The 23,720-nt window shown below is 49.0% G+C and overlaps 7 protein-coding genes across 11 annotated transcripts; 4 read left to right on the top strand and 3 right to left on the bottom strand.

The window, feature by feature from the left end:
* Positions 1–494: 494 nt before the first annotated feature.
* Positions 495–4,904, bottom strand: FOXG_03010 (uncharacterized protein). Its single transcript, XM_018380496.1, has 4 exons — positions 3,876–4,904; positions 2,583–3,820; positions 2,303–2,535; positions 495–2,257 (listed from the first exon to the last, which is right to left on the bottom strand). Exons 1-4 carry the CDS (start codon positions 4,196–4,198, stop codon positions 839–841), a joined length of 3,213 nt encoding a protein of 1,070 aa, XP_018236781.1. The 5' UTR covers positions 4,199–4,904; the 3' UTR covers positions 495–838.
* A 1,996-nt stretch (positions 4,905–6,900) lies between these two features.
* Positions 6,901–9,124, bottom strand: FOXG_03011 (uncharacterized protein). Its single transcript, XM_018380497.1, has 2 exons — positions 7,469–9,124; positions 6,901–7,410 (listed from the first exon to the last, which is right to left on the bottom strand). Exon 1 carries the CDS (start codon positions 8,087–8,089, stop codon positions 7,586–7,588), a length of 504 nt encoding a protein of 167 aa, XP_018236782.1. The 5' UTR covers positions 8,090–9,124; the 3' UTR covers positions 6,901–7,410; positions 7,469–7,585.
* On the top strand, positions 8,178–9,434 carry FOXG_03012 (DnaJ like subfamily C member 9). The gene is made up of 2 exons (XM_018380498.1): positions 8,178–8,456; positions 8,512–9,434. Exons 1-2 carry the CDS (start codon positions 8,321–8,323, stop codon positions 9,273–9,275), a joined length of 900 nt encoding a protein of 299 aa, XP_018236783.1. The 5' UTR covers positions 8,178–8,320; the 3' UTR covers positions 9,276–9,434.
* A 357-nt stretch (positions 9,435–9,791) lies between these two features.
* Positions 9,792–10,943, top strand: FOXG_03013 (uncharacterized protein). Its single transcript, XM_018380499.1, has 2 exons — positions 9,792–10,042; positions 10,095–10,943. Exons 1-2 carry the CDS (start codon positions 9,916–9,918, stop codon positions 10,748–10,750), a joined length of 783 nt encoding a protein of 260 aa, XP_018236784.1. The 5' UTR covers positions 9,792–9,915; the 3' UTR covers positions 10,751–10,943.
* Positions 10,944–11,722: 779 nt separating this feature from the next.
* FOXG_03014 (uncharacterized protein) lies at positions 11,723–15,759 on the top strand. 3 transcript variants are annotated; one of them, XM_018380501.1, is made up of 6 exons: positions 11,723–12,146; positions 12,498–14,032; positions 14,081–14,225; positions 14,276–14,663; positions 14,716–15,140; positions 15,195–15,759. In XM_018380501.1, exons 2-6 carry the CDS (start codon positions 12,863–12,865, stop codon positions 15,209–15,211), a joined length of 2,145 nt encoding a protein of 714 aa, XP_018236786.1. In that variant the 5' UTR covers positions 11,723–12,146; positions 12,498–12,862; the 3' UTR covers positions 15,212–15,759. The 3 variants fall into 3 exon arrangements, with proteins under 3 accessions (XP_018236786.1, XP_018236785.1, XP_018236787.1); XM_018380500.1 differs by having other exon boundaries at positions 12,124–14,032; XM_018380502.1 differs by having other exon boundaries at positions 12,124–14,032; positions 14,276–15,140.
* A 982-nt stretch (positions 15,760–16,741) lies between these two features.
* Positions 16,742–20,403, top strand: FOXG_03015 (Ca2+:H+ antiporter). 3 transcript variants are annotated; one of them, XM_018380505.1, is made up of 6 exons: positions 16,742–17,750; positions 18,270–18,551; positions 18,607–18,818; positions 18,870–19,100; positions 19,147–19,663; positions 19,716–20,403. In XM_018380505.1, the coding sequence occupies exons 2-6, from the start codon at positions 18,305–18,307 to the stop codon at positions 19,874–19,876; spliced, it is 1,368 nt and encodes a 455-aa protein (XP_018236790.1). In that variant the 5' UTR covers positions 16,742–17,750; positions 18,270–18,304; the 3' UTR covers positions 19,877–20,403. The 3 variants fall into 3 exon arrangements, with proteins under 3 accessions (XP_018236790.1, XP_018236788.1, XP_018236789.1); XM_018380503.1 differs by having other exon boundaries at positions 16,742–17,227; XM_018380504.1 differs by having other exon boundaries at positions 16,742–18,551.
* Positions 20,404–20,711: 308 nt separating this feature from the next.
* On the bottom strand, positions 20,712–23,719 carry FOXG_03016 (uncharacterized protein). The gene is made up of 3 exons (XM_018380506.1): positions 23,127–23,719; positions 21,046–23,076; positions 20,712–20,992 (listed from the first exon to the last, which is right to left on the bottom strand). Exons 1-3 carry the CDS (start codon positions 23,571–23,573, stop codon positions 20,810–20,812), a joined length of 2,661 nt encoding a protein of 886 aa, XP_018236791.1. The 5' UTR covers positions 23,574–23,719; the 3' UTR covers positions 20,712–20,809.
* Between the last annotated feature and the right edge of the window lies 1 nt (position 23,720).

Here is a 23,720-nt window from a genome sequence, read left to right on the forward strand (position 1 = left end):
ATCGTGATGCATTTGCGCTTCGCGGAGGCTAGTATGGCTGTGAGATGCTATACACAGGTGTCATGACCCCAACGCATCATTCTTCCCGAAGAATGTTTGAATTGACTTACGCATTCGATCGGACCAGAATAATGCATATGAAAGTTGATGATGGACTGACTGCTGCAAGCCCCTTAGACTTGTTCTAGAATAAATATTAGAGCAGAGCCCGACGAGAGCAATAATTACCTACTTCCCGCGTATCAAAATAAATGCAAATTTGGTGCCATCGTTCACGACAAGTCAGCAGGCTGAACGGATGGGAGCCCCAAACAATGTAAAGACGAAGAACTTGCTACTAACTAAATAAATGCGCAAACACAGCTGCGAATACAGGCGTGATTGTATTGATCGGGTTCCTATTCGTCTCTGTGTGTTTTCGCACGGACTCTCACCGAGCCTGGATGCCACCCTCTCTTCAACAAGATGGGGAGAATATACAAAGCTGAATGTGACGACTTCTATCCAACAACAATGATTTTGCCACAAGAGACTCTTGAAGGCAGAATGATAGGAACCTGATGAGTTATTTCTTACTGTCTTGCTGACATCTGCTTTTTTTCAAAATCGATTAACAACCTAGAGTTACCTCGCTATTTTCCATATAGAGAAATGATACTAAAATCGCTATAAAAAAACACCCTCGTGTTTCTGTCATTAGCCCAACTGAAAAGCAAAACAATGTCCCTCTATCAGCTCACCAAACGACGATCCTCCAGAAAGACAACATATCTCCCATCCATAAGCCCACAGACTTCCAGAAAGAAATGGGCACAAAGTCTCCACGAGCCACAGCACATTAGATATAGTACATGGAGTTGATCAGTCTGGGGTGGACTGCCTTGCCCTTAGCGGCTGATCCAGCAGTGATGACGCTCTCCCCGTCAGTCTCCTCGAAGAACTCGGGGCGATGAGCTCGAGCGCGAGTACAGACAATGTCAGCATAGTAGGCGGGAGGGCAAACGCTCACAGCCTTGGTGGCCCGCCCGAACAAATAGCAGAGCTCGTGAGTGAACTTCTCAAGCTCGTTGGCTGCCTCGCTCTTGAACTTGGATCGGAAGATCTCGTCAAGAAGCACTGTGTAGTGCGCAGGACGGGCAGTGCCCTTGATGCTTGCATGGGCGGTGAGGAAAAAGTCCCAGTAGCGAGCCTCCGTGATACCGCGGTCGACGACCGTGCCGTTTTGGATATTGTGGTTTTTCTCCATTGCGTTTTCTTCGGAGGTGGGATAGAAGCGAGTTTGGTGTCGCTTGACAGACACAATGATGGAGATTTTCGGAGCCTTGTTCTTCGGGTACTTGCCATTGCACGCAATGCGGATGCGTGGCAATTCTGTGCGAAGAACCTGGGCGAACTGGCCAGTGGACACACCGTCGCGGAAGATGACAATGTTCTCTGGCAACTCCTGTCGGTTGTGTTTTTGCCAAAGCTCAAGGCGCGACTTGAATGCCTCAGTCAAGGTCTCATCAAGCATCTCCTGCTTGGACGACTGCTCCCAGGAGTAGGCTGGCCATTGTCCCATGTCCCGGTCAACAGTTGCCACTAAGCCAACCAAGCTGGGTGCAGCATCACTCTTGTCGGCAGACATGTTGGTGGGGTGTGTAACGTCGTAGCCAACCACCATTGTCTTGCCCTCTTTGATCAAGCCGACCTCATTGTGAAGTTTGTGGTTGACACCGCCAGTCTTCAGATTCCACTTGAGAGCAACATTCGCGAAATACTGGGGATTTTCCTTACGCAGCTGAAACCCCAGAACACAGATGGTATGAATACCATAAGTACAGTCGCCTAAGGTTTTGATCCTGCCATACATTTCCGAATCAGTTGAGTCAAGAATCACAAGAATAATCTCAACTTGGTTTTTCTGGGCCCAAACGAATACCTTTTCGACATCCTGGCTGTTGGCATAGTCGGGTTTCAGCGGAACAGGGTCATTAACGGCGATGTTCATGGTCTTCCTCATGAACTGGGAGAACGCAATAACTGACTGAGATCCCACGGGTTCAGATCTAGGGCTGGACAGGATGTTGATGTAGGTCCATTTCTTGACGGGTTGGCCGGGCTTGACAACCTTGACATCTTTGAGGTTCCAGGCTCCATTGCGCGGGTCGACAGTCTTGGCTCTCTTCTGTTGGTCGAGGTATGCAACTCGAGGCACGGCCAGAACGCGTCCTTGAACCGTGAGGAGTTGTCGACCAACTTGAATGCCGAAATGACCCTAGAGAAGTTAGCATTTCCCACTTCCGGAATTTACAACTCATACCAGTGCGTCATCGTCAAGCCCGAGGGTTTCTCGGGCATCCGTGGTAATCGAGAGAGCGTTGGCATATGGGGTTCGGCAAGCAAAATTCACCATGTCAGTTGACTCGGCGCCGGTGAGCTTAGCCTTTACTGACTGCCCAGGCTGGATCTCGAGAAACTCGGCAGGGACAAAGGTAGGCTTTGCGGCAGTGCCAACATTGAAAAGGGGGTAGTTTTTCAGGTTGACGTTGTACTCTAGATCACATGTTAGATCAGTATCGAATGTGGAGGGTGAAACATACTCTGTTTGTAGAAATCCGCGACGGTAATGTACCGGCTGTTACCCTCATCTTCCAGCCAGAAGCTAACATCTCCTGGTCCAACCACAAAATCTGTCCCGTGGCGGAACTTGGGAGTCTTATCGCGACATTGTTTGTTGATGTCGCGGATCGACACCAAGCCATGAATTGCCTTGGATCTTCGAACTTCCTTACTCCCGTATTTGGTCTTTATCCAGACGCGGGTCTTGGGAAGAAATCTGTTGAGCAGTTTCAATTTTCTGGCCATCTCAGATGACGGAGTTGCGTGAACACCGAACCCATCAAAGAACGCGGCACAGGGACCATCAATCTTGAAGACACCATGAGTGACATTGACGTTTAAGAGAAGGCGGCCAGTGGCCAAGCGGACGGATTGGAAGTAGCCGCGCGCAGCTTTCAAAGCTCTGAGTCTGCCCAAGATCACCTCGTTTCGGCGGCTCTCGCTCCCGAATGCGAAGAAGCGCGAGCTTCCCACAGCGCTGATCTCGTCAAGCTTTGACCGTGGGCCGAAGCCGAAAATGACATTCAGGGCATCAATGACATCAGGGAACTTGGGGTAGGTCATGGCCTGGGAAGGATCGCTGCCATCATCCGAAGCGCCAGTCTTTGAGTTGACGTATTTGAGCATCTCGTCAACACGAGCCTCTACAGGGCCATTGAAAACAACTTCGAAGACATCTGTCTTTTCGGAGCCTTCTGAAGAGGGCATGTTGAAGCGTATGGTGTTGTTTTGCTCAAGCTTGAGTTTGCGCAACGAGATAAGCTGTGACTTGAACTCAGTCGCAAGAAGCAAGTTCTTGTCCTTCTTGGAGAGTTCATTGAGGGCTTCTTTGATGACAAGGTAGAGCTTACGGCCCTTGACCTCGCGAGTACCAGACTCTCGAGACTTTGCAGGCTTGCCTCCCTTGCCCTTAGTCTTGGGGACGCGCTCTTTTGTCTCTTCCTGTCCTTCGGGAACAATTTCCTTGACAGTCATCGTGTATTTGTAGAGGACGGGAGTTTGAGTTTTGACCTGATAGTAGTTCGTCCAGAGTGTGACTGGGGTTCCTTTACTGCCAAAGGCAGGTCGCGGAGGGAACTTTCCGAGGTTCTGTTTATCTTCCATTGACAGGTTGCCCATGTTGGAGGTGAGCTGAGCGACAGATATGGCCTGGCTTTTCACCACTTCATCTTCAAGCTGTGCAATGGCGCCATCTGGTTGGGGAATAGATTTTCCCATGCTGCATAAGTTAGTATTGATCAACGACAACACATAGGGTATAAGATAGAACATACGTGAAGACAGCAGGCCCTTCGGGGTGACCACCGAAGCCGCCTCGGCCGCCACGACCACCTCGTGGTCCTCCTCTTCCACGACCGCCACTAGGGCCGCTGAAGCCGCCTCGGAAGTCACCACGGCTTCCATCACCACGACCTCTGCCCTGGAAGCCATCGCCTCGTCCTCTTCCACCTCTAGAGTCAGAGAAACCAGAAGGGCCGCCGCGGCCACCACCACGACCGTCTTGATAGCTACCACCACGGCCACCACCACGGCCATCTTGAGGTCCACCACCACGGCCTCCCCGGCCTCGCCCACCACGACCACCTCGATCAGCCATGGCAATTGAGATTTGGATAGGCAAGGGCTATAAGGTAGCAAGATGTAAAGGGCAGCGAGCGATGTGTAGAGAATGTAATGTAGATACTAATAGTCAAAATTGATGACAAGAATCAAGCTTCAAAAGACTGTCACTTGATGATGATGATGATGATGAGAGAAGAATGAAGGGTTTGGTGAGCAGGTATGAGTGTGTGTGAGAGTGTAAGTTTAGGAGGAGCAGGAGTTGGGCATCTTTATGTGAAAGACCCGGAGAGAGGCTCTTCGCCAGCGTGAATCATTGCCAAAGCAGTCACAACCTTGTTTGCTGTGACACAGCCTGGCTCTCTGAGAAGTGACTGATCGACAGAAGGTAAAAGTGGCCTAATCACTGCCTCTACCCAAATGACAAAGAGGCTCTTCGGCAACAGCTGCAGAGGAGTTCAAAGAGGTCGGTTGTAGTCAGGGACTGGCTGGAGAACTAACACGGCAGCTAGGGAGCTCACCCGTTTCTGGTGGAGCAAGCTGAAGCTAACCGACACTAAGTGTGCAGGGGAATAATTGAGGTGGTTCAAGTTCAATTGACAGAGGGCAAATCTGTCAAAGCGAGAGAAAACATGCAAAAAAACACAAAAGGGAAGAGTTAGGTTTCGCCCTTTCTTTCTCCATGCGCCAGACGTATTTTTTGTAGCCCTTAGAATGGTCGGCCTCCCAAGGTTGCCATGACGTTATACGTTATGTTTTAGTTCGCTGGGCTAACGAGGCTTTCCAGCTGTCATTATTAACCTTCAATGATAACCGTTTACCCTAGAGAAACTCAATCACGCCCATTTTTTCATCATTGGAGACAAAAGTCACTTGCAGGTACCACACGCTCGGAGCTTGTGTTGATGCAGTGCAGAATCCCCCTTTATCAGTTCAGTAATGTTGAGGAGATACATAGCATGTTTGCTTCTTTGAGGTGGACCACCAAGCCACGATATCAAAATCAGCCCTGACCGCCGGTTTCCAATAGAGAAGGCCATTAGCTCAACCTAGCATCATTGTCCCGTTGTCAAATGATAGATCCTCAGAAGCAGTCTGGGCAACCTATCTTTGCGTCTACGGTTGAATGCAGGTCACAATCATAGCAACCCCTGCCTTACAAGTATACACTCTAATAGTAGCCGTAGCACAGTTGCTGTCGGACAACATTTCCGCGAGCCGTCCCATGCTCTGCCATCACCAAAGAACTTACGATCTGTGCTTGCTCCGCTGGATCTTGGTACGCCTGAAATCAGCAATTTGTCCACACAATTTGCCATATGCGAGACCAGCCCTGCGGGCTCGCATAACCAAACATACAACACATGCTAGATGTTTGAGTTTGAGCAACTACAGGCACATCGCATCGCACAAGGGGATTGGCCCACTGAGTACCTCAGGTATTGCTCGCTTTATGCTAAGCCTTTGCTTGGATTGACCTACAACTTGCATAGATGTGCTGTGTAACCTGAACCATATGATGAAACTCAGAACCGAAATGACACTCTTATTCATTCTGTTCAAGACCTCGGAATCTCAGGTTCTGGCAACACTGCCATTCTCAGTAAGAACTTGTGTATTGATCACCTTACCCTCGGTATTCTACACTCATTACGGCTGGAGCGATGCTCGGCTTCCCGCATAATTCTAAACTCCAAGTAAAACACACTGGAATCTATCATCATGTTCAACCACAGTTTGATCAATGTAAATAGTCGCCATGCCGTCCATCATGTCAATGCATCTTTCTTTACACCATAGAACCAACAGCCGGGTAGACAAAACAGACTTCAACAAATGAGCTGCCCAGGAAAAGACTCCATTAATCACCTCAAGACTCTTCTTATGATCCCAGTACATATAGAACAAATCAAGGCACCAGTCATATCATATTCCAAAAGCCCCAGGAGTGGGAATAGCATTCACCAACCTAAGAAATACCATGTGCACCGGTCAACGCGGCTTCTATATCTGCCCCTGCAGACGCACCCATTGCCCCAAGAAAGGGATAGTTCCTCACAGACTTATCACCCATGGGCATGTATGCAAGATCGAAGTAGATACAATTGCTTGGGACATATGCAAATGGTGGATTGCGAACGGACCTCCGGAACAGGTTCTCAACCGATACCTCAAGCCCAGCTGCCAATATTTCACATGGCACACCCTCCTGGTTCCTACGGCACTCTGTGCTGAGTGCCAAGTTACATGTGTTGAGATCAAAGAGGAGTACGGAAGTAGTGAAAAGAGATCACATAGAAGAGGGAGAGACAAGGGTCGATAGCAGAGGTATCAAGTCTTCGTTTTGGTCAATTGGGCGCACAAGTCCAAGTGTATCTCAGATACGGAAACTTAGAAGAATTTTACACCAAGGACAAAGCCTAGTATGGTCGTCCTGTATTTTTAGCATAAATTTCTCCCCAAGTACATGTGTTGAATTGTATAGAACCCTCCTTTGACATGTGCACGTCAAAGGCAAACGCATTTCACTCACAACCTCTCGCCGACCATCAGTGCGTCGTAAAGATCATTTGTCACATTTGGATTTGTAATATAGAAAATGCCTGGGTACGAAGCACGAAGAAGCGAATAAAAGACCATGCGAGAATCTAGGTGTTCAGCTTCTCACCCCTGAGGAACTACACTGAGAAGATTGGACGGCATGGTTCAGTTCTGTCTTTCGCTCCAGACTTACAAGGGGTTATTGAAAGTTCATATTTGAAATATCTGTATTGAAGAGAGTGGCAATAAATAAATTTCAGCGTTGAAAAGATGGTAATTTGGTAACTAGGTCATGTGAAGACATCATTTGTGCTTCAGTAGCAGGAACATAGTGCATCCAGGGATGAAAATTCACATATACGAGGTCAATATCAAAGACAAAAGATGGAAGCATCTTGTTCAACGTTGCACAGATGGATTACCCGGTGTGCTACGTGGCGACCGCAATCACACCATGGTACATAGGGCCTCCTAGCGGAACTCAACGCTTGCCGATCAGGACAGATCTGTACTATATTGGCTGACATTGAACAGCATAAATCGACTGATGATTGGTGGTATGCAATTCGGCAAATTTGATAGCTGATCTTCTGACTTGATGTATTGACTGATATATCGCAAACACAGCATGCCGGGGAGGACAGCCCTTTAGAGCAGTGTAGCATGTATCAATGCTGACTGCTAACGATAGAACTAAACTATAGCTTTCTGAGGGAACAAGGTCGATTAGCTTGAGATGCTATGGTAATATAGGGGTGGTACTTGCCATCTCCTCCACCTCATCTCAGATCCAACTGACAAATTTATCCAATATGCCACAAGACCGTCCATTACTCGTTGGCACCCATGAATGAGCAATTTGATCTCACACGAATAACTTAGTTCATGATTTGATATGCCCTGCAGTCGCAACCTTGAGAATCTCATCCTCCAAGCCTGAGACATGGTGGATCTCAATACCGGCATCTTCGAGCGTTTTGCGACCTGTATTCTCCCCAACAAAAGTCTCGGGCTCCTGAACGCCAACATAGACCTGCTTGATCCATGACTTTTGGCGCAAGACTCTTTCGACGCAGGGGAGTTTGCCACTCAGCCGCTTGAAACAGGGTTCAACAGTGGTGTATAGAGCATGGGGGGTGTTGAAGACATCTGATAGCTTCTCTTCTGTCGTTCCATGCTGCTCAGCCAGCTTCAATAGGCATGTCTCTTCTGCATGGGTGTTTCCGGGAAGTTCAAGAGTGTATCCTTCGGCAACGATGGTGTTGTCGCTAAGCCGCACAATTAGAGCTCCTACACGGAAGTTGGTGGGCTTGGGAGGGGAGTTGTTGGCCAAACCCAAGGCGCGCTCCATTGCGGCCTTGTGGTTGCCAGGTTCTATTGTAGCCATTTTGATTAATGTGGTGCTTGTAAGGTATGACGAAATGTCTCGATGCGGGAGCTTTGATCCATCTTGAACGGTCGGCGGGTGTAAACTCCGACTACCGAAAGCACTTTAACATTGGACCCACACCTTTCCCGTGAGCGCGTCGCAACGCGTCTCCTACTCCTGCAACAAGCTCGAGCTTAATCGAACTTGCACTCCATTACACGATCAACCAAAATCGACGATATCGATACGATGTCGGACCACGAAGATGTGCTGGAGAGCGAACCTCCCACTATTGACCCATATGAGATTTTGAGCCTCGAGAGGACTGCGACGAGCGATGACATCAAGAAATCTTATCGAAAGGCTGCGCTTAAGAACCACCCAGGTTTGTCAAATCGGTCTCAACACAGACGAGCAACGCTAACTATACTGTTCTTCAGATAAGGTGCCAAAAGATCAGAAAGATGCTGCGCACGAGAAGTTCCAAGCTATTGCGTTCGCCTACGCCATCCTCTCTGACCCCGCCCGTCGCAAACGGTATGATGAGACTGGCTCGACTTCCGAATCGATCGTAGACTCCGAAGGATTCAACTGGAGCGACTACTACCGAGAGCAATATAAAGAGTCTGTGTCGGGCGATGCGATCGAGAAGTTTGCCAAGAAGTACAAAGGCTCTGATGAAGAGAAGGGAGATGTGCTCGATGCGTACGAACATTGCCAAGGCGACATGGATGCGCTGTACGAGAGAGTCATTCTAAGCGACGTTTTGGAGGACGACGAACGTTTCCGTGAGATCATCGACACGGCCATCAAGAGCAAGAAAGTGCCCAGCTTCCCGGCCTACACAAAAGAGTCGAAGAAGAAGCGAGAGGGTCGTGTGAAGCAGGCCCGGGCTGAAGCTACGGAGGCTGAAGACTACGCAAAGGAGCTAGGTGTGCACGATAAGCTCTTCGGCGGCGACAAGAAGAGCAAAAAGAATAAGGGCAAGGGAAATTCAGAGGACGACCTGGCAGCACTGATCCAAAAGAGACAGCAAGATCGCTCAGAGAGTTTCCTGGATCATCTCGCCGAAAAGTATGGTGCCAAAGAGAGCAAGGGCAAAGGCAAGAAGGGCAAGAAGCGGCCTGTTGAAGATGAGCCGTCGGAAGAGGCCTTTCAGGCAGCTGCTTCTCGTCTGAAGGGCTCGAAGAGGTCGAAACGGTAGACTCCAGGTGGATTGCAATATCGGATTGCGGTAATGTGGCTATTGGGTCAAGAGTTTTGGTGTTTGGGCGTAGGTTAAGGCAAGGATACACTACTAGGACAAGGAAAGAATTTAGAGACTGAGAAGAATTGAACGACTCATATTAAGCTTGCAAGAATACTAGTGAGTGTAGCGTGATCTCCGGCGACTTTTCTTTCAACAAGATGGAAAGTGTCAGTCCTTAGTCAACGAAGGTGGTATAAAAATCATGGACATGATTGACAAACAGACATGAAGCAGATTTGTTCTCCTAACGAACATCGAACCTCATATCTCCAAAGCAAGTTTCCTTGCAAAACTTTTAACCGTTGGCATATTCTATAACAACACTCAGAATTGTTGCGGCAAGTATTTCCAGCAATTCAACGACTTCACTACCTAGTATGCAATTGATTCTGTGACGTTGTCACGGGTCAGTCGGTTGTCCACTAAGCTATGGTGGGGCTTCTCAAGCCACCGTCAATATCGCCAGGTCTCACTTCACTTGTTCAACCTGCTCTCAAACGCGTCACCACGACAAGATACGCAAGAGCGCGATACTATATGGCAATGCTTAATAATGGTTTAGTCTTCATCTGAAAAAGAGTGCTATCATGATGCCATGAGCGAATCCGCCAAGCCCCCAATATATCCTCGATATTGCTTTCATCTTGCGCCAACCGTGAACCAATGGTGCCTCTTTCGTGTAGCCGATATCCATGACCTTGGTCAGTACGAAGGGTTTGAAGGTAAGTCTAGGCTGTTGAATATTTCACTGTGTTCTAGACTGACGACTTCCAGGCGAAAACTTCTACTTCTATGGGAATCTGCCCATCAAATGGGTGCGCATAGTCGGATTAGTCGTCGCCATTGACGAATTCGCAAGCCGACGTGTGTATACAATAGACGACAGTAGCGGCGCATGTATCGAGTGCATCATTTCCATACCAATCGATGGTGAAGGTGATAGTCGCGCGACAACAGGAGATGCTGCTCCGAAGAAAGCGGATATTGACCCGCCTCAAAACCCAGACCCATTCCCAAATATTGATGTCGGATGCATTGTTGACATTAAGGGAGGTCTATCTACTTTCAGAGACGAGCGACAACTCACCATTGAGAAGATGATCAAGGTACGAAGCACTGCGCAAGAGGTTACTCTATGGGAAAAAAGGGTCAAATTCAAGTCCGAGGTTCTTGACAAACCATGGGTCCTACGAAACAGTGAAATCCGAAGATGTCGAAAGGAAGCTGAACGGAGTGAAGAGGAAGCGGAGAGGAAACGAAAACGCATCAAAGCAACGGTAGAGCCTCGAGCATCGAAGCAGACATCGAAGTCCGCGGGCCATGCTGAACAGCCCATCCGGCAGCAGAAGCCGCACAAAGAAATGCGGCTGGATCTTCGGCAGATTCTTGAGCATGGTGGAAAAGGCAAATACGATGCGCTAGGATTATGAACTGAGGATTTCCTGATCGCTGGTGTACTTGCTAGGGCATTTTAGCGGGCGTTCATTCTTAGATCTGGGCCAGAATAAACAATAAAAGAGAGTTGCCAAGTAATGGTTGGCATGGTCAAGCGCATTGTGCCGTGTTCTGGAATGCGATACGCAATCACCTTGATTGATAAAGTGTGCTAGAGGCTAGAGACCCATGGCCTTGGGGTCTTTGAGACACGCCGGAACGGTTTGTCACTAGATCATTGTCTCAGTTTCTAACGAACTCCTCCGTCCTGGTGTTTGGGTAAATGTTACCACAAGTCAAGTGTTGTCTCAACGGTCTCTAACGTAACATACGAAGTCAAGTGATTGTCTCGGTTCAAAATCGAATTGCCTGTTTCATGAATGCAACATCAACGATGAAGCGGCTGGAGAAGAGAGTCTGGCCACCGGACAGACGACAAATGACTTCGTATTCATCAGGCGAATATTCGTCAGGCGAAGTCATAGCAAGACTGATGATGTTCCTGCTGAGAGACAATTTTCTTAACTCAAGGAATCGCATGAAGGACGGATTATATGCAAAACAATAAAATATTTTAGCTATGAAGCCACTTAGCCTCAACGCTCAAGGCTGACACTTGATTCGGGAACGCAAGCCATGAAAATAAATGAAGGACACAAGTGGCGTCCACTCATAAGGTTGAAAGCTCACCCAAACCACCGGAGCTGAACTCCGAAGCAAATTTGAACGTTTAGTTTGCAAGGTGTGGCGAGCTCAGCCAAAGCCATCCCTTGAATAGTCCTCCAGGCTAACTAGTCGCGAATCGATAGTTCCTGGAACTAGGAGCAGCCTGCAGCCCATGCCCAAGTGCGGCGTGCGCTAGGCAATTAACTGGCCCCTCTACTGCAGGCACACGCGGACGCCACAGACGAGCATCTAGGCGATTTCCCCTTTGAGGTGCATCACGACGCGCCATGGATCACAAACCCTGTGTGTGAAACTGAGAACATGCGCCGCAGACACTTGATCTGGAATGCGAAAAAGGACCCCGCCACGACTGTTCACGATGCTCTTTCCTGGGCTTCAATGATACCCAAGAGTCAGAAAGAACGATAGTCCGAGAGAGCACATGGCCAAGCTTCTCTGGTATCGGCTCCTCAAGGGGAAAAGATAAAGATGGAATTCCTCCAGCCATTTTCGTTCAACTTCAACCCCATCATCACAACTTCGGAATCCTATCACATTCGCATCCTACGCCATCCTAGAGAATCCAATTTCTTAAATCCTATTACCCATCATCGCTTACGCCATCTTTGCTCGCATCTGCTAGGTCTCGACCACCCGTTGTCAACCCTGACCCGCTAGTGCAGCATTTCTTTTGGTGGTCAATTCTAGGCTTGGTCTAGCTTCCAGGTAAGCCACATGCGTTTCTTCGTTTGTGCCGCCGAGACACAGTCCACTTCATTTCATTCTCCGATGTAAGTGCATGCTAGCTCTATCAGTCGTGGTGCCACTGGACTAGTGGTTTTCCGCATTCGATGGCTTCAAGGAAAGGAGCGGACCCTGGAGCGTAGGGCGGCTAGCTATATTATATGAGCCATGGAACCCCTACCCTTCAGCTTGTTCTCCAGCTTCATTCAGCCTCATAAGTCTTATCGAGGTTGTGATCTTCTTGATCAAGGCAGCATCACACTCCTTACTTGCCCATCATGAAGACCCGCACCATCTTGCCCGTATGGCTTCTTTGGCTAACCCAGGGACAAGTCCTAGCCCTGCCCCAAGGCCAAGACGACTCTGCTGATTCCTGGGACGATTCTAACGAAGAGTTCAAGCGAGATATCGAAACATCTGCTTTCCAGTATTTGACAACCTACGACAAGGAGGATATCATTCCCGTCACCGAAAGCGTCAAAGTCAGTACTAGCAAGGTTGGAACCACTGCGACAGCTCAAGTCCTTCCAACTCTTTCAGACGTTGAACCTCATACCGAAGGTTTCGTTGTAACGGATCTATACAATCCTCTTCTCACAGAACCCGCTGTCCTGAGCACGTCGATCCCCAGCCCTACAAGTCTGCTTAAACCACTTACGTCTACTACAAACAACGCTGTACCATCTGGTCTCTCCAAAATGGCTGCTGCTCCCAACATCTTCGCCAACCCCATCGATACGAGTGCTCCTCCATCGATGTTCGAAAGGAAGACTACTCACCCTGTTGCCAAAACGCCCATGGTCACCCAGAACGGCCCTATTGGCACGAACAAGTTTTACTCCAACTTCTACCTTGGTGATCAGAAGAACCCCGTCTATACTTACCCCTACTCACTCACATGGGCGGGCGGCACTGGCCCAGCAGCAAGCTGGGGCATGTCTATCTCTCATATCGAGGCGTCACAACGTACATATGGCGACGTGCAATCTAATGGTGCCGTCGAATTTTACGTCAACCCTGTTGGTATCCAGTCTATGATCATCTCGGCAAAGGAACTTGGCAAGGACACGGTCTTGACTATGGACTCTATTGGCCCTCACTATGCTAAAGCTTACCTCAAGAAGGACAGCAAGTCAGCAGCAACGATCGCCTTTCCCCTTTACCAAGGCAGCGTTTTCACGACTGCGTACTTCAGTGGTGGTACACCTTGGATTCAGACTGGCGTCTACTTCAGAACTATGACACAAGTGACAAAAGATCCCAAGTCCAACGTGCGCAAGTACAACTTCGTCCTTGAAGATGGAACCACCTGGCGTCTGTACGCTTACAAGACCAAGGGTGACCCTCTTACCCTCAAGGTCACCAACAACGGTCTTGCTTCCTCGGCCAAGCCATTCTATGGCTTCATCCAAATTGCGAAGGATCCCAAGGTCGGCCAGTCCGAGGCAGTTCTTGACAACGGTTGCGGTATCTATGCCACTGGCATGACAGTCAGCGGCAACACTGTTGGCAAGCAGGGCACTTACAGTTTCACATGGACCAAAGCTGGCCACGCTACCGGAAAGCTTTGGGTCTTTGCTCTTCCTCACCACGTCAGCTCATTCGATGCTACAACCAAGAAGGAGATGAGGACGTACTCGCTCCAGACACCTACCAAGGGTATTGCTACTGCTGTTGGAGGAACCACCTGGACGATGGTCGAGTCTGCGCTGCCCGTCGACATGGGCTTTGCTCCCTGGGATCCAGCGAAAGGTAGCCGTGGTCTGACTGCTAATGCGAAGAAAATCATCGCACCTATTGCCAAGTCCGAGGTCTCGCAAGACATGGACGCGCAGGCTAACACAGACTCGATGTACTTTTCTGGAAAGGTAACTCCCTCGTCAAGCTTCCATGAGAAATATACTAACACAGTGTAGGCTCTGGCAAAGTTTGGTTCCATCATCTATGTCATCAACAACATGCTGGGAGATAAGGCTCTGGCACAGGCTGGCTTACTCAAACTTCAGCAGGCATTTGCCAGATTTGGTTCGAACAAGCAGAGCTACCCTCTTGTCTACGAATGTAAGTCGTTTGCCAAAGCTGGGTTTTACGTTAGCTAATCAGGTGAATAGCCGTCTGGGGCGGAGTCGTTTCATCTGCATCCTATAAGACAGGCCAAGCAGGATCCGACTTTGGAAACACCTACTACAATGATCACCATTTCCATTACGGCTACCACGTCCTCGCTGCTGCCTATATTGGCTCTATGGATAGCAAATGGCTTGCTGCCAACAAAGCCTACGTCAACTCTCTTGTTCGTGATTATGCGAACCCGAGCAGCAGTGACAAGTACTTTCCCATGTGGCGAAGCTTCGATTGGTACCACGGCCACAGTTGGGCTCACGGTCTGACTCCCATGTGGGATGGCAAGGACCAGGAATCGAGTTCCGAGGACATGATGTCTGTTTATGCTCTGAAGATGTGGGGTACAGTGATTAAGGACACTAACATGGTCGCGAGGTAAGTTGGGCAGCCCAGGCAATTTGATCGCAAACAACTGACAACAGAACAGAGCAAACCTCCAGCTTGCCGTCATGTCACGAGCTATGCAAGACTACTACTACTACACCACGTCCAACACCGTGCAGCCTAAGAACTTCATCGGCAACAAGGTCGCGGGTATTCTGTTCGAGAACAAGGTCCACCACACAACATGGTTCAGCGCAGCCATTGAGGCAGTCCAGGGCATTCACATGATTCCTATCCTCGCCGTATCCAACTTCGCACGAACCGCCACATTCGTTCAGCAGGAATGGGACACTTACTTTAGCAAGGGCCGTGTCGACAAGTTTAACAACCTGTGGAAGGGTATCATCTATGGCAACTATGCAACAGTTCAGCCAAAGACTGCCTGGACTTTCTTCACCCAGTCCAAGTTTGATCCCAACTGGATCGATGGTGGAGCATCAAGGACATGGTATATGGCGTATGCTGCGGGTAAGTCTACAACAATGAAATGCAAGAGTACAATGGCTGACAACCACGATACAGCTCTGGGCCAGATTTGATGAGAAATAGAAAGTGAGATGGCTGCGTTGCGACCCAAACGTCAGCGTCGGTGCTGAGATAAGCACCTTGTACAAATATTGAACATATCTTACATAGACATGGCGATACCTCGACGGGAACATTTGTTTTGTATAATGGGAATGGGCAGAGAGAACAGCCCTTGAATGTGTTAGGAATGGGGGAGGAAAGCAAGAAAGACAGTAAGATATTCTCTGACCTCACCCAGATTAGACAGACGGGAGGCAGATGTTAGACCCTAGACAGGGCGCCGTTAGAATTTCATTGGTTACCTTTAAGCCGTTAACGAACATCGGAGGACGAGGCTTGAAAAGCCCCGAAGTCCTATGAAGTGTGAATACCTTGTATTGATGATACCGGAACTCGGATATCTGGGATCAATCGAACCCACGTGCTGGCACTGAGAAGGTGACTATCTGGCCTGGCTTGATTGGGGCGCAGCCATGACGACCCTTGATGAAGATTTGCGCCAAGGGGAAGTGAGATGTGGATGATCGCCAAGAAACAGGTTGTTAACACCGCCTCGAATTTGACCAAGAAGAGGAAGAGAGTGACAGGTTCGTAGGTGATCAAGAATGGAGACTACCAAGTGGGAAATGATTATGGGGCAGTTTGAAGTCTGCATATGCCTGAAACATTGAGTGCTACAGACCTTTCTTTTTAATGTGTTTGAGAGGATGATAAACTGGCCACTGTTATCTGACTAAGGTAGTCTGCACACCGATGAGAGAACACTACATGAGACAAGACATAAGTTGAGAATCGGTGTAACAGTTTTTCTTGCTCAACTTGGAGTTACATATGACGAGTTGTCCATTGGCGTAAATCCCAGCGACACGGCAGCGTCGGACAAGAATGGACAGGATTGAACGGTTGCGCAAGGCGAAACAAAAAAACATGGAATTATGGCGGAGTCTATTATGTCGTAAGCCGATGGCTCCGGCATAAGTTACATGACGTTTGATGTATAAGGCCACTCATAATGAATGTATCTTGCATATCCGTAGTTATACGATATCTGCCCGCAAAAAAACAGGGGTCACCAAGATGCCAAGAAGAAGGAGAATTGCGAGGCGTACAACTATTGGTGATTTTGGATTAATTCAGAAGGTGCGTTAATTTCGACAATTCCCTTTCTTGACGAAATTTACAATGGCAGAGACAAAAGACAAAGAAAAGGCACTTGCAGATTCAAAGTTTTAAGCTTTTCTGCTCAGCCACCAGCTAATCTAACTTGTTTCTTGGGCCGCTGCGTTGATAGCTGGAGTCGGCAGTTTCTCGATGGAGCTTAGAGCGTTGCGCCGAATAATTGAGCATCAGTGACAGGACAACCTGGAGCTCTCCTGGAAAGTGGGGAGCTTGGCAGCTCAGCTCAGTGGTTGATGCCCAGCTTCTTTTGTCAGTGGCCGGATGGGATTGGCTGATGTAACCCTGCCGATCCGCTTAGGAACCATGTCCTACGTCAACTCGCTCGGCTGCTCTTCCAGGGCCAAGCTAAGCTTTTTTCCTTGCGTAACCAGACCCAGACCATAACCAAGGAAGGAGGCCTCCTGGGGCAACGCGGGTTGTTTCTCTTCGTTCCTGCAACACAACCACCACGTTCAAGTCCATCAGCATCAACAGCATCACCACCCGTCGTCTAATTGTTGGAGATTCCCAGGGCTGTGTAGCTTAGATACCTACGCCCGCTTCTTTTTACCCGCCGACGCTATTCTTCCCTTAGACTGTCCATACAGTAACTAACGTACACACTCCGTTGAGCGGGGGTGAAAGAAAGACAATTGAAGAGACAGACAGACAGACGACACACTGCCTGCCTCTATTCAAACATTGTCTTTGGATTGGATCGTCATCCGCTTCGTTACTCGTTTCGTTTCGTTCTGTTTCGCTCATTCCAGACCGACTCAATCAATCCCGTGGTCGTTCAACCTTTTAACCGCATACACACTCATCAATCAATCAATTAGCTGTGAGAAGGCTCGACGCAATCATGGTTTGTAAGTAAAATGTCTATTTGCATTTGCATTTGCATTTAGCCTTTTCTTTTTGCTCTCCTCGATCATTAAGCATCAAGCAAGCACCTAAGCAACGACGGTTTCCTCAAAGTCTATCTACCTATTCCTCTACCACGCACAAAGTAAACATCCAATGCCCTGGTATCAAAACCAGATCCTCATCTACACACCTGTTCTGAACCTGCTCCATCTCCATCTCCATATTCCGTCCACATCTCCATCTCATCACCGTCACCATCCCTGCATCTGAGCACAGAGTGCCACACACCAGCCAGAACGAGACAAAGTGCAAGATTAGCTTCTTTCACACGGGGGTCTCAAAGGCGGCGCCACTCACGATATTCTATCCCTATACGTTATTGCCCTTTACCACTCGGTGCCCACATCGTTTTATCCTTCTTTCAACTTCACTTCTACGTCAACTTCAATTATCTCGGTTCCTACTTCTTTGGACACGGAAACGGATACGGGACTTGTCACCTGGTACAAGTTATCGAGTGAAAGAGTGAGTTTATTCGGGACGCGATAATGCCTAACACGGGCTTTCTTCCCGTCAGCTCGAGTCCACCCGTTCCTGTATCTTCCCTCCATCTCCAAGTCTGTCATTATCGTCCTCCCTCTCTCGGCAAGCGCTGTCAGTTGGACCTAAATGCACTGCCGTGATCGCCATCCTATCTACGCGCCAGCTTCAGACATGATCTTCACTTTGCATCTCTGTGCATGCGCATCAAGGAAGGCGCAGCAGGGTCCGCTCCTTTCCATGTCGAGAACAAACAAGCTCAAAGCACCCGCCCCATGGAGACAAGGCCAAGCGATCTAGGCTCTACAGGCCCAGGTCCAATTGTCAGCCTACCATGCAGCCTACCCCAATCTTCTGAGACTTGCCCTGTTGAGGACTTCTTTGTATTCCGTCGCTTATTGCTTAACAACCGTCGACTCCGCCTTTTGATGCTTTCTCACTACTCATTTATTATATCAAAGACTCATCCGCTGACCATGTCGGTGTCTTGATCACCACCAACAGCTCTTCCATCTTTCAACCTTCAGATCAGACGATCAATGTCTGCCAAACCTCACAACCATACAGCCGACGAGAATAGCCCGCTCCTTAATGGCGGTGCCTCGTCGGCCCTCAATGACACCCTCGGTCACCGCAATGGCAACGGCCATATCAGTCTCAGCCGAGACTCGAGCACCATGACGTTCCTCTTCGACTCGAAGCATACACCTGGTATTGATAACAGCAACATTGCCGTCAGGAGTCTGGCTTACTCCTGGCACATTGCCAAGGTCACCCTTCTCAGCAGTATGTTGGCGCTTCTCGCTGTACGGTCGCATACACAACTAACTTTGTTCAATAGACTATGTCAATTTTCTCCTGGTCATGGTACCTCTTGGTATTGTTGCTGGTAAGATGGGCTGGGGTTCTACTGCCGTTTTCACCATCAACTTCTTTGCCATTATCCCACTCGCTGCTGTGCTGTCGTTTGCGACAGAAGAGTTCTCGATGAAGCTTGGTGAGACTCTTGGTGGCCTCCTGAATGCTACCTTCGGAAATGCCGTGGAACTTATTGTATGATGCACAGACCTTCACTTCATATATTACGACTAATCGTGCATATAGGTCAGCATTGTTGCTCTCCAGCGAAACGAAATTGAGCTCGTCCAGGCCTCTATGCTCGGTAGCATTCTTTCTAACCTTCTTCTGGTCATGGGAATGTGCTTCTTGTTCGGTGGTATCATTCATCGAGGCGAGTCGGGCAATGGCTATGAGCAGTCCTTCTCTTCAGCTACTGCACAGACAACTTGCTCCCTTATGACACTGTCTTCAGCCTCACTCGTCATTCCCGCTGCTGTATGTCAAATCGAACCCTGCTCAAAAACTCGACTAACTTTTATAGCTCTATGCAGTTCTTGACCAGAGTGGCTCCAAGGAGAAGGCCCAGAGCATCCTCACACTCTCTCGCGGCACTGCCATCATTCTTCTCCTGCTCTACGTCTTATATCTCATCTTCCAGCTCCGAACACACAGTAACCTTTTCGACGCCGAGAACCAGAACGAGAACGGCGAGGAAGTTGAGCCAGAGGAGCCTACTATTGGACCCCTTGCCGCCATTGCCGTCCTCTGTGTCACTACCGTCCTCGTCACTGTCTGCGCCGATTACCTCGTTGACAGCATTGATGATCTTGTCAAGACCTCCGGAATTAGCCGAGCATTCATTGGTCTGATCTTGATTCCCATTGTTGGCAATGCTGCTGAGCACGTCACTGCTGTTGTTGTCGCCCTCCGTGATAAGATGGATCTCGCCATGGGTGTTGCGGTTGGTTCTTCTATCCAGATTGCCCTCCTGGTCACGCCCTTCCTCGTCATTGTTGGCTGGATCATTGGTGCTCCGATGACTCTTCACTTCGAGACTTGTGAGTTTAATCCATTTCCTTTCTGTGTAATATTTACTGACAAACTTCCCAGTCCAAACTGTTGCCTTTGGAGTTTCTGTCCTCGTTGTTACGTATACTGTCCAGGATGGCAAATCCAACTACCTGGAGGGTGCTATGCTTATGGGTCTCTATATTATCATCGCATTGGCTTTCTATGCCACTCCATCCGATGTCTTGGACCCCGGCAACTAAATGCTAGAGTTCCCCTGATGTCTTAATCATCATCAATCAACTAATGTTTTTAAACATATTTTTACTACCAACGAGTGACTTGTCTCATCAAGAAGCTTGTTCTGGATAGCCAGGAATGCCACCGAAAACTGTGGCTTCAACGATCTGCCAAAAGACAGTCGGATAATCGAGTCAACTTTCATATTTGTATTACTAAGCGGATGCAGTCCGCTGGACAGGACTGCTTCTTGGGAGCCCCAGACACTCCATCAAACTCTGGAATGAAACACGGAGAGGAATAGGGAGGTTCAGTCGCATTCGCGAAATTTCATTGTGTCAAAAGAAACGAGGGATAGTAAATGGCCTTGCCGGTCTCTGTGCTTATTGGATTTTTTTATTGCTTGTATCATTGGACTGCGAGGTCGGAGACGGAATTCAAGCACGGAAAGGTTGATCGGATAGTTAATCAATATTTTCGCAGATTGATCTCTTCTTTGACAATCACTGGTGAAGTAGTCGCAATAATGTCGCCAGTCTCTGAAACACTATGATCAAGTGATTTCTTTGAAGGTTACCTGTCAGCGGGAAAACGCCAGATGGATGTTAAACCTATGAGTGAAGCCGTGAGCTAAATGCCAATCCACGAATGCCGAGTGACAAGGAAGATGAGCATGAAATTAACTGATCGACACTACAGAGTCTCGTTAAGTGAGATAAGTCGGCGTGGACGAGATGTGTTACTCATTAAATGAGTTGGCGCAATCGACATTCATCACGTATCTGTACAAGATGGCAGGAATGTTGCCATACACCTCAAGCCATCCGATGTTTCTTACAAAACCAGGATACAAGACATCACACAGAACACAGCTTCAATTGTAGAGGATGTAGATGAAAGATGCTTTTGATTCTCAAAACGCCAATGTATGTATGTCAGAATATATATCGAAAATTCTAAATAGTAGGTTTGGACATGGGTGCAATAATGCCCTGTTTCATGAGCACACGAGGCTTGGTGCTGTCCTGGAAGGTCTCCTTCGTCTGCCACTCTGGTCCAACAGGTAGACGCAGCGAGCGCTCGTACTGTTGGCGGGACTCGAAGGGGTGAGGGAGCTGAGATGCGAGATAACGGTCGTTCTGGAAGTTGTTAGCATGTTGTATAGACGAGGAGTGAAAGTGAGCTTGTTTACCTTCTTGATGCGCTTCTCGTTGATAATGACCTTGTCCAGCTTGGCATCCTTGCGATCCTTCTTTTTGATACCATCAACCTTTGTTAAGAAACGGCCCTGGTGACGCTTCTTCTCCTTGGCGCTCACGCCATCACCAACCCATGATCCCCAACCGGGGAGTGTGTTATCGATGACCTTGTCGTCCTCTTCCTCGGCGATAGCTGTCTTTTCATCCTCAAAGTCACCGACCACGTCCTCGCCGGCAAAGGCACGAGCAACCATTTCTTGATCGCGAATCGCCATAGGTAGATGCAGGTCTGTTTCGGATTCGACGTCTGAAGCATCCTCTGTAGTCTGTGTTTTTGACTTGGATTTGGACTTGCTAGGCTTGGAGGCGACAAGGACGTTGGATGTGAGGTCGAGATCACCAATGTTTGTGTTAGACTGGCCCTTCTTCTTACGGCGTGTCTCGCCGCGGGACCATGCGCCTGTGGTTCCTGAAGAGGCAGGTTCGGAGAGGGATGTAATGTTGGGAATAGCAGGGTTGATGCCAGCGCCGTTGGTGGTTATTATGACATTGTCATCATCATCATCACCATCATCATCGGCATCCTCAGATTTGCGCTTCTTAGACACCTTGGTTGACTTCTCGAGAGCAGGTTTGAACGGCTGGCCATCTGCAGCACCATATTGGCGTCGGCCCACTTCCTCCAGCTCATCAGCAGAACCATCAAACTCCTCACCATCAAGCTCTCGTCGGATCTGCTTGATGAGAGCATCGTTCGCCTCCTTCTTAGCGGCCTCGGCCTTTTGCATGAATTTCATGCCCATTAGACCCTTCTGAGGTTCATCCTCTTCTTCCTCAAGAGCCGCCAGCTGTCGACGCAGGGAGGCGTCGCCACCATCAGAGTCACTATCTGATTCAGACGAATCGTCAGAGCTGCCAGCACGACCCTCCTTTCTCCTTCGAAGCTCCTCGTCCTTACGCGCCATCTCAGTCAGACCAGCGCGGAAGTCGTCGTCCCATACGGCCCGCTTTGTCTTGGAGCCAATCTTGGCCCACTTGCTCTCCTTGTGTCGCTGGCCAACACGCTCCAGCGCTCGTCGACGATCTTGCGCTTCACGCTCTGCTTCAGAGTCAATCTCGCCGGCCTCTTCCATAGCCTCCTTTGTAGCCATTTCATCGCGTTCACGCTGCTTTCTGTGCACACGGTGGTATGCCTTGCTCTTGATCTTCTTGATGCGCTTGGCTCGTTTAGCCTCTCGAGAGTTGAGCTCGCGTTCCATACGCTTGCGTGCAAGAGCTTCCTTGCGGGTGAGCTCATTGCCCTCTTCATCATAGTCCTTCTCCTTTGGCTTTTGTGGCTTTTCCATTGTGAGACCGCTCTGCTCCATGATGGACATAATAGCAGACTCAAGCTCGTTGCTAGGTTTTGACACATTAAGAGGCTGTATCTCGGTAGTATCGAGACCGGCAGTCGCTGAGTTCTGAGGCAGAGGAAATATAAGATGCTCAGCTCTTCGGTTTTGCTTAACGGTGTCGTTCCATCGATCCAGGGTTTCATTGGTCTTTTCGTAGGCTGCACTTCGATCAAGTTGGTCTTGCTGTCTCCTTGCCAAAGGCACAGCCAGCTTCTTGGAAGCACCGGGACGCTTCTCCTTCTCCTCTTTGCTCATCAGCTTCATAGATTTCTTTACGTTGACGTCGTTGATGCCCGTCATTCCTAAATCAGCAAGACTGATCTTAGCTTTTGACTTGGGCTTGTCGTCCTCATCGTCCTTTTGACCTCCATATCCTTTGATCATGCCTTGAAGGGCCTCGAGCTTCTCCGGACTGGCTTCCTCATCGTCACTCTCGTCATCGTCACTTTCGTCATCTTCTTCCGATTCGTCGGATGCATCGTCATCAGACTCTGACGATCCGGAGTGATCTTTCTGCACGGGTTCATCGTCTGACTCCTCGAATTGGTCCAGAGCTGTTGCTAGATCGATAGCATCTGCGCCGAGTGTTTCACCCTCGTCGTCTTGGGAATCGTCCTCTGAGTCATCGTCCTTTTGGGTGTTAGACTACTATCAGCTGTTCTAAAACAGAACACACTTACCTCACGCTGTGTTGTTTTGCTGCCGCCGAACGTGTAACCCTCGAACTTGTCTTCATCACTGTCGCCAAACGCATCGTCGCTCTCAATCTCCGAATCCTCGTCATCCTCTCTTAGACCTCCCAGTCGCCATTCGTTTCCTTCACTATCGCTTCCATCATCGGCATCGTCGTTTGTTGGCCGACTAGGTCTCTTGACCTTCTTTCTCTGCGGCTCCTCCTCTTCCTCTTCCTCGTCGTCCTCTTCTTCGTCGCGACCATGCTTTCGCTCGATTTCAGCGTCTAATTCTCGTGCTCGAGGCGTTCGCTTCTGTCTCGGCGCAAAATTCTCCTGTGCGATACCGAATGCATCGAGCGCATTCTTCTGTGATCTCGCCTTGGACTTTTTGTTGCCGGCCTTGGCTTTGGGGGCTGCGACAAGGGGTCGCCCGTGAGCCTGTCTTCCGCCCATTGTTATTCCCAAGTGCTGGTATCCAATTTATCGAGTTATGGGCGTTGCGCGGACCGGCGTGAAATGGTTGAATGGCGTCGACACAGCTTTCAGAGCAACACTTTTTTCCAACTTTTCTGCCGTGTAAAAAAGTTTGGCGGTGAGATG

This window comes from Fusarium oxysporum, chromosome 8 (assembly GCF_000149955.1).
Source record: "Fusarium oxysporum f. sp. lycopersici 4287 chromosome 8, whole genome shotgun sequence".
NCBI classification, from domain to species: Eukaryota; Fungi; Ascomycota; class Sordariomycetes; order Hypocreales; family Nectriaceae; genus Fusarium; species Fusarium oxysporum.